General features: G+C 42.4%; 1 protein-coding gene across 2 annotated transcripts in view; it reads left to right on the top strand.

Annotated features, from left to right (window-relative positions):
• Window positions 1-18,285, top strand: part of LOC146706705 (polypeptide N-acetylgalactosaminyltransferase 18-like) — a 194,890-nt gene that overhangs the window by 99,753 nt on the left and 76,852 nt on the right. For both annotated transcript variants that reach the window (XM_085464923.1, XM_085464925.1), the window contains exon 4: window positions 10,020-10,206. In XM_085464923.1, the coding sequence (XP_085321049.1) occupies window positions 10,020-10,206 (187 nt within the window). The remainder of the gene's footprint in view (window positions 1-10,019; window positions 10,207-18,285) is intronic.

Here is an 18,285-nt window from a genome sequence, read left to right as displayed (position 1 = left end):
GTTCAGCACTGCGGACTATCAGCTTATTCCATTATTCAAACTGTTCGATAAATACTAAATAAAGTAAAGAAAATAAAGTAAAAAATTATAGTGCTTCACAACCGAGGTGCTAAAAAAATGAAGATAAGAAGCTGAATTTTTTGAAAGAGACCATTGAGTAGCTGATAGGCAGAGAGCTGCTGAGTCTGGATCCACTGCTGCAAAAGCTCCGTCTGCTTCCCCTCTCAGCCTTGTGTGCTGCACAGCTAGCTGATGTCTAGATGCAAAAGTTCACTGATGTCCACAGGTGCTTGTCCATGCACGGCTCTAAAAGCAAAAACCAGAATCTTAAAATGGACTTTGAAGCTAGCTGGGTGCCAGTGCAACTGTTTTAGCAACAGTGTGATATAGGAGTAGTTAGAAGTCTCAATCAGCTGCAGCTTTCTGAACAACCTGCAGACGTTTCAGGGAGGTTTTGGTAAATCCAATGAACACAGATACACAAATCCAAACATAATTAAGTAGAGCCAGGAATAACAATCTCCAGTTCAGAGCGTGGCACGCTGGTAAATCGACTGGATCTTATTTAGTGCTTTTCAACTCAAGCACTTTACGAGCCTCATTCACCCATTCATACAAGCACTTTTTTCTGTGCCTGAGGTGCTTTCTATCCAACATTAGCACTTCAATGAACACATCAGAGAGCAACTCAGGCTTCACTATCTTGCACAGTGATAGCTTTGCGCACAGACTGGAGCAAATGGGAACTGAACCACCAACCTCCCAACTGCACAGCCTCCTGAGCCACAGGAGATGTATATTGTCTGCAAGCATTCATGTGAACATGACAGCTTATATCCCTCATGTGCTGAGTATTAGCTTAATTACCAACTTGAAATAAGATCAAAAGGAAATCTGCTGATTTTCTGACTGACAGGGGCTCAAACACATCTACTAATCCTCTGACCACAGAAGTGCTGTGTATGCAATATGGTCGCTCCACGGATGGTTTGTGTAACATTAAATTAACCCAAAGGTTAAATTTCAAAACTAGTTCAGAATAAAACCATAAATGCCTTCTAGTGGAGGAAGGAGATGATGGCTAACATCCCATTAGTTAGAAGACCGGTTCCAGCATTAAGCCAAAACATCGTTCCCTATTTTATTGTTTACAATATAGCTGCTTCTTCCTTCGGCTTCACCAGAGTCCGCAGAGACTCCTGCCTGACCTCATCTGTCAGTCTGTCCATCACCACTGCAAACAAGAAGGGGCTCAGAGCCAATCACTGATGTAATCCCACCCCCACCGCCATCCCATCTATCAGCTACTCACAGCTCACCGCCGTGACACGGTCCTCATACGTCCTGCACCACCTGCCTCACATACTTCACTCCTGACTTCCTGATGCAGGACCACAGTTCCTCTCTTGGCACCCAATCATATGCCTTCTGTAGATTCACAAAGAGCTTGTCTATACTTCTCCATCAGCACTGAATCCAAACATTAGTGCTGTTTCTCAGCATGAGCTCACTCTGCAGCTCACTGATCATCACTTTTCTTCTTAACCTTGCTTCAGCAACTCGTTCTCATATCTTAATGATATTTCTCATGAGCTTTATTCTTCTGTAGTTCCTACAGCTCTGCACATCAGTACCAGCACACTTCTCCATTCCTCAGCCATCCTTTCACTCTCCAAGACTGTGTTAAACAGACTGGTTAAAAAGTCCGCTGCCCTCTCTCTTAAACATCTCTGTACCTGCACAGGTATGCAGTCTGAGCCTGCCACTTTTCCAGTTTTCATCCCTTTCATAACAGCTCTCTCTTCCTCCTCACTGATACTCTGCACTTGTTTATATTATGGCTAAATATGTCCAAATTGAAATGTCCATCAAATATTTTAGTGTTGGACTTCACTACAAGTCTTTTTTTCTCTTTTTTTGTTTTTACATCCTTTTATGCTGCGGTATGTTCCAAAGACACAACTTTAACTCTAAGACAAACTGTATCAGTTTCCAGTTTTTGTTGTGTTTGTTCAGTTTTCACATCGGTTAATAGAACGAGCGGATGCTTCAGTTCATCCAAAGCAACAATAAGACAGACAAAGTTTTTGACACGGTTTAGACTCTATCAGAATCAGAATCAGAATGGGTTTATTGCCAGATGTTGAGGTTTACAACATTAGGAAATTGCTGCGGTGCTTCAGTGCAGACAATAAGAATTAAAGTGCTATGTAGAAAGAAAGATATGTGCATGAGATATACATGAGATATATACATGAGAATAAGAATTATGAGTGCTACGTAGAAAGATATATACATGAGTGCAGGTGGTGATCAGTGCCAGACATGGAATGATGCAGTGAACACAGCGTAGGGTCATGTGTTAGTGGCGGGGACAGTCATGTGGTTATTGTTCATGTGTCCAACAGCAGAGGGGAAGAAACTGTTCTTGTGGCGAGAGGTTCTGGTGCGAATGGACCGGAGCCTCCTGCCTGAGGGGAGCAGGTCAAACAGACTGTGTCCAGGGTGAGAAGGGTCAGCTGAGATCCGGGCTGCACGCCGCAGAGTCCTGGAGGTGTACAGGTCCTGCAGAGATGGGAGTCTGCAGCCAATCACCTTCTCAGCAGAGCGCACAACACGCTGCAGTCTCTGTTTGTCCCTGATAGTGGCTCCAGCGTACCACACGGTGATGGAGGAGGTGAGGATGGACTCGATGATTGCAGTGTAGAATTGCCGCATCGTCCGTGTTGGCAGGTTGAATTTCTTCAGCTGCCTCAGGAAGTACATCCTCTGCTGGGCTTTCTTGATGACGGAGGTGATGGTGGGCTCCCACTTCAGGTCCTGAGTGATGGTGGTACCCAGGAAGCGGAATGAGTCCACAGAGGTGATGGGGGTGTCAGTCAGGATGATGGGGGGGAGTGGGGCTGTGTGCTTCCTGAAGTCCACAATAATCTCCACTGTCTTCTGGGCATTCAGCACCAGGTTGTTGTGGCTGCACCAGGATACCAAACGTTCAACCTCCCTCCTGTAGGCAGACTCATCCCCGTCAGAGATGAGCCCAATGAGCATTTAAAGAATGAATTCACATTAATGTCATTTACACCAGGGGTAGGTGAAATGCATCCTTCTGTTATATGAGTTACTGACGATTAAAAAAATGTGAATCTGTCAGGGTGCCAGGAGCAGCAGCATTGTTCTGTAGCAGTAGAGCCACAGCAGGGTACACAGGGTCAAATGCAAGCAGTGTTTTTAATGGAGGTGTTAAATAAAAGTACAACATAGCTGTTTAACTCTTCAACAACTTTAATAACTAAAGTGACTTATCCTTGTAACAGGAGCTGCACAATATTGTCCCATAATAAAGGTGAAAAATCATTTCTACCTGGGATGTACAGTGGGGCAAAAAAGTATTTAGTCAGCCACCGATTGTGCAAGTTCCCCCACCTAAAATGATGACAGAGGTCAGTAATTTGCACCAGAGGTACACTTCAACTGTGAGAGACAGAATGTGGAAAAAAAATCCATGAATCCACATGGTAGGATTTGTAAAGAATTTATTGGTAAATCAGGGTGGAAAATAAGTATTTGGTCAATAACAAAAATACAACTCAATACTTTGTAACATAACCTTTGTTGGCAATAACAGAGGTCAAACGTTTACTATAGGTCTTTACCAGGTTTGCACACAGTAGCTGGTATTTTGGCCCATTCCTCCATGCAGATCTTCTCGAGAGCAGTGATGTTTTGGGGCTGTCGCCGAGCAACACGGACTTTCAACTCCCGCCACAGATTTTCTATGGGGTTGAGGTCTGGAGACTGGCTAGGCCACTCCAGGACTTTCAAATGCTTCTTACGGAGCCACTCCTTTGTTGCCCGGGCGGTGTGTTTTGGATCATTGTCATGTTGGAAGACCCAGCCTCGTTTCATCTTCAAAGTTCTCACTGATGGAAGGAGGTTTTGGCTCAAAATCTCACGATACATGGCCCCATTCATTCTGTCCTTAACACGGATCAGTCGTCCTGTCCCCTTGGCAGAAAAACAGCCCCATAGCATGATGTTTCCACCCCCATGCTTCACAGTAGGTATGGTGTTCTTGGGATGCAACTCAGTATTCTTCTTCCTCCAAACACGACGAGTTGAGTTTATACCAAAAAGTTCTACTTTGGTTTCATCTGACCACATGACATTCTCCCAATCCTCTGCTGTATCATCCATGTGCTCTCTGGCAAACTTCAGACGGGCCTGGACATGCACTGGCTTCAGCAGCGGAACACGTCTGGCACTGCGGGATTTGATTCCCTGCCGTTGTAGTGTGTTACTGATGGTGACCTTTGTTACTTTGGTCCCAGCTCTCTGCAGGTCATTCACCAGGTCCCCCCGTGTGGTTCTGGGATCTTTGCTCACCGTTCTCATGATCATTTTGACCCCACGGGATGAGATCTTGCGTGGAGCCCCAGATCGAGGGAGATTATCAGTGGTCTTGTATGTCTTCCATTTTCTGATGATTGCTCCCACAGTTGATTTTTTCACACCAAGCTGCTTGCCTATTGTAGATTCACTCTTCCCAGTCTGGTGCAGGTCTACAATACTTTTCCTGGTGTCCTTCGAAAGCTCTTTGGTCTTGGCCATGGCGGAGTTTGGAGTCTGACTGTTTGAGGCTGTGGACAGGTGTCTTTTATACAGATGATGAGTTCAAACAGGTGCCATTCATACAGGTAACGGGTGGGGGACAGAAAAGCTTCTTACAGAAGACGTTACAGGTCTGTGAGAGCCAGAGATTTTCCTTGTTTGAGGTGACCAAATACTTATTTTCCACCCTAATTTACGGATAAATTCTTTACAAATCCTACCATGTGGATTCATGGATTTTTTTTTCACATTCTGTCTCTCACAGTTGAAGTGTACCTCTGGTGCAAATTACTGACCTCTGTCATCATTTTAAGTGGGGGAACTTGCACAATCGGTGGCTGACTAAATACTTTTTTGCCCCACTGTATCTCACTCTCTTTCTATCACATGGAGTGCAGCTGGCACATTTTGCAGCAGAGTCATTTGTTTAATTTTGGGTCGCACATCAACAGCTGCTCGTATCACCTCTAGCGTGTCTATAGTTGTACTCGACAGTGTTTTTCCCTCAAGTTTGTTGTTTCCACCTTTAGCAGTTTAATTTTCCTGATGAAACTTGACACAAAATTTCTGTCATGCAGAAATTTTTTACAGGATGTTATCGTGGGTGGTAAAAAACAACAAAAAGCTGTAGCAATATGTAGTTATTTATTTTTTTATTTGTTTGTTTTTATGTGTATTTTATTTTTAAAGTGTAAATTTGCTAAAAGGATTAATAGAGTGACAGGATATATTAGCTAACTGAGCTGTTGTGTTTCCGAAAACTAAAAAACCAAAACCAAAAATAAGAGTGAGGACTGATGAGGGGTCGGTTAGCTTAGCTTGTAATAGACTGATGGAAACCTTAAGAGCAATATGCAAGTTTTCTAATGAAACTTCAACCTCATCTTAGGCTGAGGCTAATTTTAGCCACGTGAAGCTGCAGATTTCATCTTTGGTCCCAAGTGGCAGCAAAATTTCAGCTCAACCAACTTGTTGGAATGTTTAATGGTTCAAACACAGAGTGAAATGAAAAGAGCCAGCCAAATGAAGAGCTAGTTAAAGTCACTCCAGTTTGATGAAGAGCTTATCTTCACATTATAGGACAGAGATCCAGAGTTGAATAACTGCAGCATGCACTGGCACCTTTAGTTGAGCTACAGCCTCGACTGGTCCATGTTTTATGTCCCACGTATATTCTGCCTCGGATGGTGCACGAAATCATGACACGTGTAGGCATTAGCTGCATCACTGGTGCATGAACACAAAGTCAGACTTATTGCAGCAGTCACAGGCAAAGCCTGGATGTGGCTTGTCTATTAGACTTCCAGTGTTAATAATTGCATCACGTACAATGAAACATATTTCACTGCTGCCAAATCTATAATTACCATTATGAGAAATCTGTCCGTGCATCCAACGCCTGCAGATTTTATGGGTCTGCCACTGCTCCTCTGTTCTTCAATAATACAATATATCAGAGTTTAGTTATGGTTGCTGCACGGGGTTGAATGCTGATTAGTGGAGCAAGCAAGGGAATGAATACGTTTAACATTTACCTCAAATTATTCTCTCCTAATGCGTTACAAACGTTCAACTTAGCAATTCTTTGGGAAGTAACTCATGATTTAATGTTTTTGCTTTGGAATGAGTTACAGCTGCGTGGAGGTAATTTATAATGAAGGCAAGTGATGAAAGATAACTGAGTAAAAGTGCAAGATCATTAATGCTGCTTATTGATCATGCAGGGTGTAATTGTGACAAATGAGGGTCAACTGAGGCCAGATGAAGGCAAAAGTGGAAATGCAGGCAAGTGTTGCCACCAGAATACTAAATTAGACTTGAGAGGCTGTGTTCATATCACTTCAGGGGGCTTATCAAAGATCACTGAGCCATGCAAACCTCCATTAATGGCACAATGACAATACTTTGAATCTTTTTGAAAGCTTTATATGAATTCCATTATAAATACAGTGCTGGGAAAAAGTCTTCAGCCATCCTTCTTTGTGTTTTGCTTGGAAAACTGGGAAATAGGTGCAATAATGCATTGAAACATATGAACATACATGGAAATACAGTATAAAAGGCATAAATGGAGCAAAATTATACCAGAGGGCCAGCTCCTGATTGATAGAGCAGTACACCAGAACTCTACGATCGGGCAGACACGAGAACTGTCTGGATTGACCACAGGAAAGCCTGTAAGTCAATGCTCCACACATGGTTACTGGAGTGCTTTTCACTGCACTGATGACATTTGTCTAGAAGTGACTGGAGGCCAACTTTTAACACACGAGTGCAGACTACACAAAGATGATGACTGTTCCTGCTGCTGCTCTGCATATCGCTCAGCTCAACACTAAAAGTAGATGTGAATATAGATTATGGAGTGGAGTGACCATCAGTCACCTCCGGTGCATGGATGACATCAAGCTGTATGCCACGAATGAGCGAGACATCGACTCGCTGATCGTTTAGCATCCGCAACTACGTCAGGAAGATTGCCCCCTGAGATGAGCTACTCCAAGAATCCCCCAGGCAGCTGAAGACAGATGGTGATGAGGGACAGGACAACGATCATGGACAACTAAGTATCCGTATGAGATGTACCATCGACAGACAGAGGAAATGACTGGCATCCAGAAATCCTACCAGTGTCTAGAAAAGGCTGGCTTAAAGGACAGATCATGGCAGCACCACAACAGGACCGAATACGCAGGTCCATAGAGGCAGGAGTCTACCACAGCTGACAGGATCTAAGTTGCAGACTATGCACAGGTCCCCCATTTAGAATAAATGAAGAATATAAGCTGCAATCTGAGACTGTGTAAGCTGAGGGGGACAACACAGTGTGGAGAAACGACAACATATGGACTAGAAATCTGAAAGTCTTGATAGCAGCCGACCAAAGGTGGTTGAGAACAACACAGCTAAGGTCTTGTGGAACTGTGATTTCTAAAAAGGACAAGCAGCTGCTGGCTAATCAGCAAGACGTGGTGGCTGACAAGGAACAGAAGACTGCAGTTCTGATAGATGTGACAGGAACAGCAGGAAGAAGGGGAACGAAAAAATCAAGAACTACCAGAGGCTGAAGAAACAACTCGAGGAGATCTGGACGAGTCCAAAGTGGTCTTGGTGGTAACAGGAGCTTTCCGATCTATAACCATGAAACCAGGAGAGTGGCTTGAACAGATTCCAGACGCAACTTTTGATGCTCTCGCCGATCCACGGCATGGCTCGCATTTGTGTCCTCAATCCAGCATCATACACAGTGGTTGGTATGTAATGCACTCTGCAGAAGTACGACAGTGATCTCCTAAACATACTGGCCTTGCACATCTAATATATTAAAAAAAATGTTTTTGACATAAGAAGTGTTTTTGTTAATCGGACTTTAAGAAGATTAAGATTAATCTTCATTAATCTTATATTATTCAAATATAATGTTAGCAAACCACAAATCAGCCACAGATGATCTGATTTCACTGCCAGCTTACATCAGCTGATACGCTACACGTCCAACTGGCAAAGCTCATGGAAAGTTGCTGCACTTGTTCAAGCTGCTTTGCAACCCCCCTCCAATGAAAGCGTCCTGACTGAAACATAATTTTCCTTACAATGAGCGTTCAAAGGAGCTTGGAAAGAAAAGAGACTGGATGAGCATCAGACTCGTGGGAATTGATGGGATGAGTTGATTTAGTAAGTATATAATTAAATTAGTCAACAGTAATTTAGGTATCAGGTTAAACTGTCTATATAATTATCATCCAACATTTATAAGCCACATTATTCTAAATATTACAGCTTTTTCTGCTGTTCAGTCAAAACCTTTTTTCTTTCTCTTTGTGATATTGTATAGTCTTGAATATAAACACATGTTGATTGATTTTCTGTTGGGCGATCATCAATCCATCATTCATTTTAATCTCAAAATTCTCAGTTCAATCACATAATTGATTTTTTTTAACAGCGTAAAGTAAATCAGGGCTCTTCCTCTTCACTTGGCTATATTTTATATGAAAACAGGTTGCATGGTGTGGGCCGGGCTAATTGGGCTTGGTGGGCTTGATTTAATGATTTCATTTTTTTTCTTTTTTTTGAGTGCTTAGAAGTCATCGCATATGTACATATAGCACAGTAAGGTGCTTTTCAGATCCTCCCAACTCCTGTTGTAAATGAGCCCATCTTTCTTCCAGGTGAGCAGCAAACTGTGGCTCATTAAAAAGAAACAGAGAGACTAGAGAATCCAGGCTGATGGTAATAATGAATAGAAAAAGAAAAGCAGCAGCCGTAGCCTCCAGGCAGGATTACAACACAGAAAAATCACAACCAGGAAATGAAGACGTCTGCTGTTCCACTGCGGGCAGATGGCATATACGTGTGCCGTAAATATTCTGTGCATGTTTCTGTCTGTGTGAATCAAGGTCTGTGTGAAGTCACTCAGGAAGAAAAAGGGAGGCAAGAAAAAATGAAAATGGCTCCAGGGCTGGAAAAGTGAACATAATGTGAAAGAGCCTTAACTCACTTACCAATCACAGTGAACGCACGATGGATAGCCCTCGACCTAGAAACACAGTCAGACCAAGAATCATAAAATACAACGAATTTATTTTTCAGTAAGATCCAGAATGACTGACTGAGTCCATAAACAGCAGAAACGTCATTAAAGAGACCCAGACGAAAAATTATGTTCTTATAGGCTACAGGACCAGAAGGTTTTTTGAGGTCCAACTCTGATGTTGAATAGTCAGGCCTGGCTAGCCGTCAGTTCTTCTAAAGAAAAATGTTGGATTGTTCCTTCTGTACAAAACTGAGGTAACTATTTCCCTTTGGCACAGAGGCCTTTTGTTTCTTCAGATTATTGCCACAGATTTACAAGCATGCGATTGTCTAAAAATCACCTCATTCAAAGATGGTAGGCTTGCAAGATGCACATCAAGGGTGCTGCTATACTCGCTACTGGACTACATTTGAGGTGCGTTTGGATCAGCAGCCATTGTCAACTCCAGAAACTCAGCCACACCACCAGGATCGACTGTCTCGGGCACAGCTGCTGTAAATATTTCAGATAGGAGAGGCTCCACTCTCCGACCATAAACTACACCTGTGACGAAATATCATCATTTCTTTTTGTTCTCATCTTTTTCCTTGAGAAATACTCAAGTCTCAATTTTATAACTTTAGGCGCAAATGAAATGCTTGGACTGAGCTCCAACATCATCACCATCCTGCTGTTTTGCATACTAACAACTGCTGCTCATCAGTTTAACTCAGCCGGTGTCTTCCTGCACTGCCTTTCCTAGCATGTGGAATTATGTCAATACAGCATGTGTGAGCTTTTGTGGAGTATTGTCGATTAGATCAGTCACACAACAGATGTCAGAGATCCTACTTCTGCTAACAATATGCTTAAATCTGTGTGTGTCTCTCTCCAGTGGAGCTAAAGGAGCATCTGCAGAACTTTGTGGATGAGACCAATGCTCAGCACGGCCCGGGGTTCATCAAGGTGGTCCGCCATGATAAGCAGGAAGGACTGATCAGGTCCAGAGTGAGCGGCTGGAGGGCAGCTTCTGCCCCTGTTGTCGCTTTGTTCGACGCACACGTGGAGTTCAACACTGGATGGTGAGCAGCTTTTTTCACTTAAAGCAAGCTCCGTGCAGCTGCTGGCTCACGCTGGCAGCGAGTGTAGTTTTAAGGACATTTACAGCCAAAGACATTGTGAGGTCCACAAGAGAACCAGATTGTCTCAGCATATAGCACAGGGCCGATGCTAATGGCATATAAATAGCAATAACAACTTTTCAGAATCTCCTCTAAAGAAAGGGATCATGCAGGTGCATTTGCAACACCAGATTTGCACCAATTCAAGCTGAAAATAGTTCCCAACAAATGGACAGTTTACTCCTGCTTTCAAAACTCCACAATGGCTACAAGCTGAAGAAAACAATACGAGTATATAACCATAAGGCATATGGATTTGAAAAATAACGCCACTGAGAAAGGTGGAGACTGCACTCCCTTGATTTGTAGCTTTACTGCAGAAATCAACATGTTCACAGGTTTTATGTCTCCACAGCTAATTTAACCCTTCATAACAGTGTAAACTGGTGTAAACCACAAGTGTATTACAAGCCCAGCCACCCAGCATCATGAACCCTGTTCATTTCAGGTGTTGTCAGGATGGTGTACAAAAGGGTGGCACCTGAAGCTGGAGAAAGAACCCGACACCACCACTGCAGGCCCCGCTAACACCTATAAAGCCTCAAGTCATAATGAGACTCAAATGACTTCTCTTAAAATGTTAATAGGTCCACTCATCGCTTTAATCACACTCTCAGTCCTGATATATGGTGCATGGAGAAACTGAACACTTAATAGATCCTCCTTTTCTTAACAACGTTTAAATTTAGAACACCGGACCACACAACACTGGGGACATCAATCTAAAAGTACTGTAGCAAAATTTAAATAATTATTGCCTTCAGTAACATATGACCAGCTACTCGTACTCCATGCTTTGCTTCCACAGTGAAGTGTGTTAGTTAGTGGTGCTGCAGGCTTAAAGCAATCAATCAGACAGGTTTGTCTCTCTGATAGAATTCACAAAGGTAACACGTGAACTGGAAACGGCGTTTTACGTAGTTTCTTACTGTATCAAAGAAGCCCACTGTGAAGCCGAGACATCTTATAATGCGTCATCGACGGAGGAAAGCAGGATTAACCTCTGAGCCCTGGATTTCTCCATGAATTTCTTTAAAATTTAATGTGAAACATTAGAGAAAAAGAAATCATAGCTTCCCCACACATGTCACAGATATGTCACTGCTCGATTCTCTCCACCTTCATCCAACATGTCCATTAGACCCTCTCCCTACAAGTCTCAGCATTAAATAATGCTTTGATTTTAAATATCATCAACTTATCACTGTTAAGATTATTCAGACCACGGGCCTGTACCTGTGAGGAACCCCTTAACACACAGATGAAGCAAATATCCCAGACTGCCTTCTTTCATGTCGGATCATTAGTTAGAGTTGTCTCTGTAATATCATAGAGCACCTTGAGGCAACTCTTACTGTGAATTGGTGCTATATAAAAACAATTAAACTGGACTGATTGCACCAGTGTAAACTAAAGAGAATATTATAGGTAATTCCCAGAAAGAAGGCATATTTTTCCTTCTTTTATTGCAGCAGCGGTTGAAGAATTTCAGCACACAATGGAAGAAATAATCTATTTATAAGCTGATTCGTGACGGGATCGCTGCATTCCTCCGTCACTCTGACTGCTATAACAAACTTGTGGTGCTGTAACCCATTTTCTCACATATTCATCAGTCAGACAGGTGCAAACCTTCAGTTCCAGAGAGCCACAGAGGCTCTGACATATTTATTTGAATTTTAGGCCACAAAGTTAATCGTGTGAAAGGCTGGCAGTGAGGTGATTTAATTCCAAAGACCCGGGTGGATAAAAGAGATGAAGTGGTTGAGGTATTCTGCTAAATAAAGGGGTGCTTAATTAAACCTGCAGCGCTCTGGTTACGCACTTTGTCTTTGCTCCGATCAACAAAGAAACACATCTGCAGTGACTACATCACAGAATCACTTAATCCAAGTAGAAATAAGAATCTGCTCAGTGAAACCTGAACTAAATTCTGCTGCGTGAATGTTAACGATAATATCTTTGCTGTGAATATCGACACAACAACGCGCCAGAAAACAAAATAAATAAAGTTAGATTTTTAGCATTTCATACTTTCTTCTTGTAGGCTTTAATAAAAGGTCATTGTGAAAGGAATAATCCTCATGCAGGCTGACATTAAACCAAGACACCTTAAAAGGAATTATAGCAACAACCACAAAGTAAAGGCGTCTGAGGTAGTGGCTCGTCTGCGTGCTCATTCTTGGAAACGTGTTTTTTCTGACAGTGTCGAAGGTTGGTCACATCCCTTCAAAGGAACTCTGAGTCTGAATGCATGTGCAGCTTTTTACGCCTCAGTCTGAAGGCTGACGGGGGGGTTGTTGTCACGGAGAGTGGGCGGGCATCTGTGAACACGATAACGCGAGAAAAAAGGCAACCTAGGATTGTCGAAATGGTACCGCACAGACGTTTTGCACCTTACTGTCAAGTTCAGACGTCACGTTTACTGAATGCAGGTTAATCACATGAATACTATCGTGACAGGACATGTTGTGATTAAGAGATTGTAAAGGTTGTCCTGCAGATTAACTTTAACTTCAGCAATTAGGATCTGATGCTTTTTAGAAAACAAACAGTTGTCTTACTTTGTGTCAGTTTAGAAACATAAAATCCTTTAACTTGTGAGCAGCGTTTGTTGTTTACACTGAAACACCATCTGACCGGCGACATCGAGTGCTGAGACATCTCTGTTCAGTCGTTTCAGTTTGAACCCGACAGACATTACTCAACTGTACATCAAAGAGAAGATCATCACATGAGAGAGTGGTGTGTGTGTGTGTGTGTGTGTGTGTGTGTGTGTGTGTGTGTGTGTGTGTGTGTGTGGAGGAGGGGTCTAATTGGCTTATAGACTGCTGAGCTGAGTGACCCGACACTCCTCTGTGATCAGGAAGCTCAGGATGTGACAACTGCTTGGCTTTCAGGGCTACATTACTCGTAATATTCCTTCTTTCATGTTTCTTAAAGTGATTAAACTCGCTATCTAAGGACATTAAGACTTCTTGAGGGTCAGAATTGCTGGCATAGCATTGGGTTTTAGTCGTTGCTAATATCCAGCAGTATTCGTGAGCTCGGTTTGCCACCTTAGCACATCAAATGCTTCGGAAAAGAAGGAGCGTAGGTGCACGTCTCTTCAAGGTTCTCTTCATCCACAAACTTTAAAATATTTTATCAAAACAAAATCAATATAAAAGTTATTATTGACATGTTGTTTCTTTTATTATTTAGAATATCAGAACAGATCACAGTCTTCATTTTATTCATACATACATACTTTCCCAGTTGCTCCATAAGAGACACTTCTGAGACACTTCTGGGCCAAATAAGAGTTTATAAATATGTTTCCATAGTGATGACCACTGATGCAGACATCACCTCAGATGCCCAAACCACCTCCATGTGGAGGAGCTGCTCTTCTCTCAAATTATCTGTAAAGCTGAGCTCAGCCGCCCTGCAGAGGAAACTCATTTTGGCCACATTCTTTCGGTCACCAGTCAGAGCTGATGACGATAGGTGAGGGTTACAGCACAGAATGACTGCTAAATTGGAAGCTTTGCCAGTGCTGAGCTCTCTCTTCACCCCAATAGCCTGATACGAGGCCCGCATTAAAGCTGATGCCGCACCAATCCGACTTTTCATCTCCTGCTCCACGTTCCCAGAGATTCATTGTTTATCTGGCTGTAAATACTAACAGCATGATAAAAATGCGTTCTGGAAATGTGAAAAAAAAAGAACACAAACGTCTCCGCTTTGCTATCACAAGTACTTAGTCAGTAGCCCAGAATAACCCAATATAAACAAAGGCGATGGTTAAAAATCATTCTCTGTTTGAACACATTTAAACCTAATGTCAAGAGAGAGCCTGAGTCCTCACACAGTTCCTTTCCATTTCCATTCAGCGGTGTCACTTTCTTAGTGATGTCGTATATAAATCATTGATAAACTTTAACTCATGAGGACAACTTTGACCTACAGAGCTTACACCTCAGTGCTCCAGTTACGGCTGCATGACTTGGAAACATGTTTAATTCAGCGGCTAAAATGCAACACTGCGCTGCGCGCTTTGAAGATCAGTCCAAAGCCTTTGAAGCTGCTTTCTGAGGGTTTTGATGTTTCTGTGTACAACTGGTTCAAGCTGGAACTTTCATATGCAGCTCACACTGTTGTTGCCAATAGTTTCAAATCAGGCCTCAGATAAAGGATTGATAGAGGAGTCCCTCGGCAGTGAGATGCTCTCGAGGTTCACTGGAGGTTGAGTCTTTCAGAAGCAGAGATGTGGACATGTTACCACTACGTGAATGACTGTGTGAGCAAATAGTTTAGCAACAATATGCTTCAGAGTATTTGTGTGAGGAACTTGGGGATTTCTTCATCTACAGAACCAAATATCACAGAAAGATTCTCACAATCTGCAGAAATCGTGAGACGCTTCAGTCAAACCGTCTCAGGAAATGTGAGAAATGTTGATCGGAATAATTCAGCAAAGAAATTAAATGGGTCTGGCATTGTTTGTGTTTTTTCATGTGTTTAATCACCATCCAGTTGGTTACTAAATGGTTGTGAAAAGACAGCCACATGTCATCTTCACATACACAGACTAGTAACAGACTAGCATTACTAGAACTTCTGCTTTTCTAAGTACAAAGAACACTTTTAAGCCATTTTCATGTTAATTCTTCATGTCAATATGCTGGACTGTCACAGCCGTCACCTCTCGGCCCTTACTGTCAGCACAGTAAACTGTAGTCTGTTAGCTGAGCAGGATAAGAAGCGTGCTCCATCCTTAGCATTAAAAGAAGAAACGATATCTTTTATTATCAGCACACACATTAGCTTATACACCTGTGAACGCCACAGCAGATCTGCATTCATCTCAGCTCGTCCTCACCAAACCTTCCAGCTTTACATACAAGTCTCTGTAACCCTTTTCCTTTGCCACCTCTCTCCTTCCTGTACACCTAACCTTCCAGTACTCCCGTCTGCCTGGTTATCCCACTTTGTCTTTGCTAAACTCTTCCTTTAAATATTTTCCTGCACTTCTTCATTCCAGCACCGAGTCTACTTGTGTGTCCTTTTTGCCGGACGGCAGCCTGCAGTAATTTGTTGTCGTTCTCAGCAAGTCTCACACACGCCTCCTGAGCAATCCCATCCCATTCTTCTATGTTGAGTCTCTCATCTCTTCCAGATTTGATGTTCCTCTGACATGGACCGTGGTCCCCTGTTCTCTCTACAGATTTTCAATGGGATCCTAGTCAGGGCTTCATGCAGGCCAGTACATAACGTTCACTTGGTGTCTGACGCATGCTTAAATGTCCAGATAAGAAAATCCCAAAAAGTCTTTTCATCTTAATGTAGCATCCAGATAAACAGAATCAGCTTCTGGAGGGAGTTCTTCACCAGCACCAGCGTATGTTTTTAGTCGTCGTATTGAACAGGACAAGAAGAAGAACGACCCAGACCCAGTTTTGCTGCTGACTGCTTGAAGTTTTCATTTAAAGTTGTCACATATCTTTCTTTCTTCCACCGTCACTAGTTCCAAGTTCCAGAAGCACTGACGCATCCACAGCATAATACTTCCACTATTGTGTTTCACTGTGGGGACTGTGGTGCCTCTCCCTTGTCTAAACATAAGTAGCATCTCTGTGGCCAAAGACCTTTAGTTTTATCTACAGAAGTGGACTTTTTCTTGGTGTGCAGCCGCACAGTCTATTCCTCTGCAGGGTCTGGGGTAGTTAAACACATCTCTCCCTAGTTTTCTTCCTAAAGTCTTTGAAGTCTTTCTCTTTCTACCTCTGTCAGGCTTGTTCTGTACTTGTGGCTCTCTTTGAATTTCTTGATGATGCTTCTCACTCAGTTCTTGACACTTGGTGGTGATAGATTTGTATATCCATCTCGTGCTTTGTGAGCAACAGCAAATCTTTTTTCTAATCTAAATTGATTTCTTTGCATGAGGCTTTCAAGTGACAGCTCAAAGACTTGCTGAAGTTTTTATACTGTGTTTACATTTGAAGGTGACCCTCAGCTTTAACTTGTCTCTGGCCATCAGTGCAGAACTAGTGCTAATTGCTGAGTTGAGTTAGAAAGTGCACCTGAATCAGGGTGAGGGCAGCGGGCAGTCCTGCATGTAATGGTAACAAATCAGACAAATAAGCTTTCCGGTTTACTAAATATGTTTTCCAGGTCTCATCTGCTTTCTTTCCCTTTCTCAGGATTTCAGCTTATTTGGCTTGAGTGGTCTCAGGTGTGTTTCACTGTTATTCTGATATTCACAAAATTTACTCAAGAAGTAAAACAAGAGATTAAAGTCCATCATTCTTACCGGCTTAAGAGACGCATTTTCTGTGACTTTCTTCGTTGTGTGTGCCACAGTCGTTGTTGTCTGACAGTATTTGCAGAATTGAGTGAATGACTTTCAGTAACTTTTGCATTTTGTCAAAAACTGCCGGTTTTATCAGAGTTAATGTGCTGGTTGGAACAGGCTGCCATCATTTTTAATGGATTCACTGTTTAGCTGCACACTGATGAGTAAATCACTTCTGACAGTTCAATCTGCTGTACGGTACGACTCTGCAACGGCGACAGTTTAACATCTCTTACAGTCCCTGTGAGAAATGACTCTCTCACTCTGATAACTGTGAGAATATCCTCAAAATATTAACCGGTTTATGAAGCTGAAGAGGGCTTTTAATATGAAACCGATACAGAAAATACTTGTATAAAAAATATAATCCAGTGTACGTAGCAGGCGCACGGGGGAAAGACGGTGATCTTAAGCAGCTGAGGTGAATAAGTCAGTCAGTATGAGATGAAGTGGCATCATAATGATAACTAGCAACGTCGCTCCCAGTTATAGCCATTCCAGAAATATGAAAGGACATTTACTAGTTATTGAGGTTTTACATTTTCTGCTTCATTTGAAGCCAAGTGGCAGCTGCATGTAATTTTTAAGGTTGAATGTTTTAACACTGACTCCCTCACCGTCCACTTTGTCTTCTTGGCTCCGTTTCATGAAGTAAGCTCTAGTTTTGATTAAATTCCACCTTGATTACATCAAATCCAGATCTGAGTGTTGGACGTGTGGAGCAGCATTACCTGAACGTCACCCATGAGATGATCTGAAAAAACAAAATCACAAATTCATCCTGCAAAATTACGCAGTTGGTGTGAACGGCTGCGTTAAGAAAAGAATATATTTACACGTGCGGTGTGCAAAGGTGCCAGGCAGCATAGGCAGTATACACTGTGGAAGCCAGCACAGGTGAGACTAATCAGGGCGGGGCAAACAACTAACCAGGATGGAAAATGAGCAAAGCGAGGAATAAAAATTGACAGGAACAGAAACCAATGTTTTCAAAATAAAACAGGAAAAGGTGAACAAAAACAGAACGATCCAACACCATCACACTGTGAGCAGCTGATGTGAAACTCATCGCTGTCAAGCTGCTAAAGGTGAGTCCTCCTTCCTGCTTACGAGCACAGAGTGCCGTTCATCTTATGGGCTGAACTATAATCAGTGATGTAAATGTGCTGTATTGTTTGAATATCGGACAAAAGTAAAGTCTTTCCCTGTTTTTCAGGAAAGGTAACTGTAATTACTGAAATGCTATACATTACTGGAGCAGTAGTGACCTTCTTTACTTGTCTATATATTAAAATGATGCTAATAAACATCATGTTCATAACAGAGTATGAACTCATAGTATCACATCTGGTTATGTAAAATTAAAAATGATGTCATGCCTACTTAGAAATGCTCACAGTTCTGGTTTGGACTAATAAACAGTTTGAGATTTGACATATTCAGAGCACTTCCTTATTACAAAAGCTACTCTCGTACCGCTGTCTTGATTTTATTTTATTTACTTTCTCGTGATCGTAACACTGACAGAAATTCGTGTTCTACATCGATTTCCCGACAGTTCCAGTTTCCTTACTCCGGCTTCAAATTCCCGTGGACGCTCGCTAACCGACACTTCCACAACAATTCGCAGCAGTGCATGCTCA

The sequence above is a fragment of the Copadichromis virginalis genome, linkage group LG7 (genome assembly GCF_057382275.1).
Source record: "Copadichromis virginalis isolate Kocher_CV1m ecotype Utaka linkage group LG7, C_Virginalis_male_GT1.1, whole genome shotgun sequence".
Lineage (NCBI taxonomy): Eukaryota > Metazoa > Chordata > Actinopteri > Cichliformes > Cichlidae > Copadichromis > Copadichromis virginalis.
The sequence above is the reverse complement of the archived record's forward strand: the minus strand, read 5'-3'. Positions and strand labels throughout refer to the sequence as shown.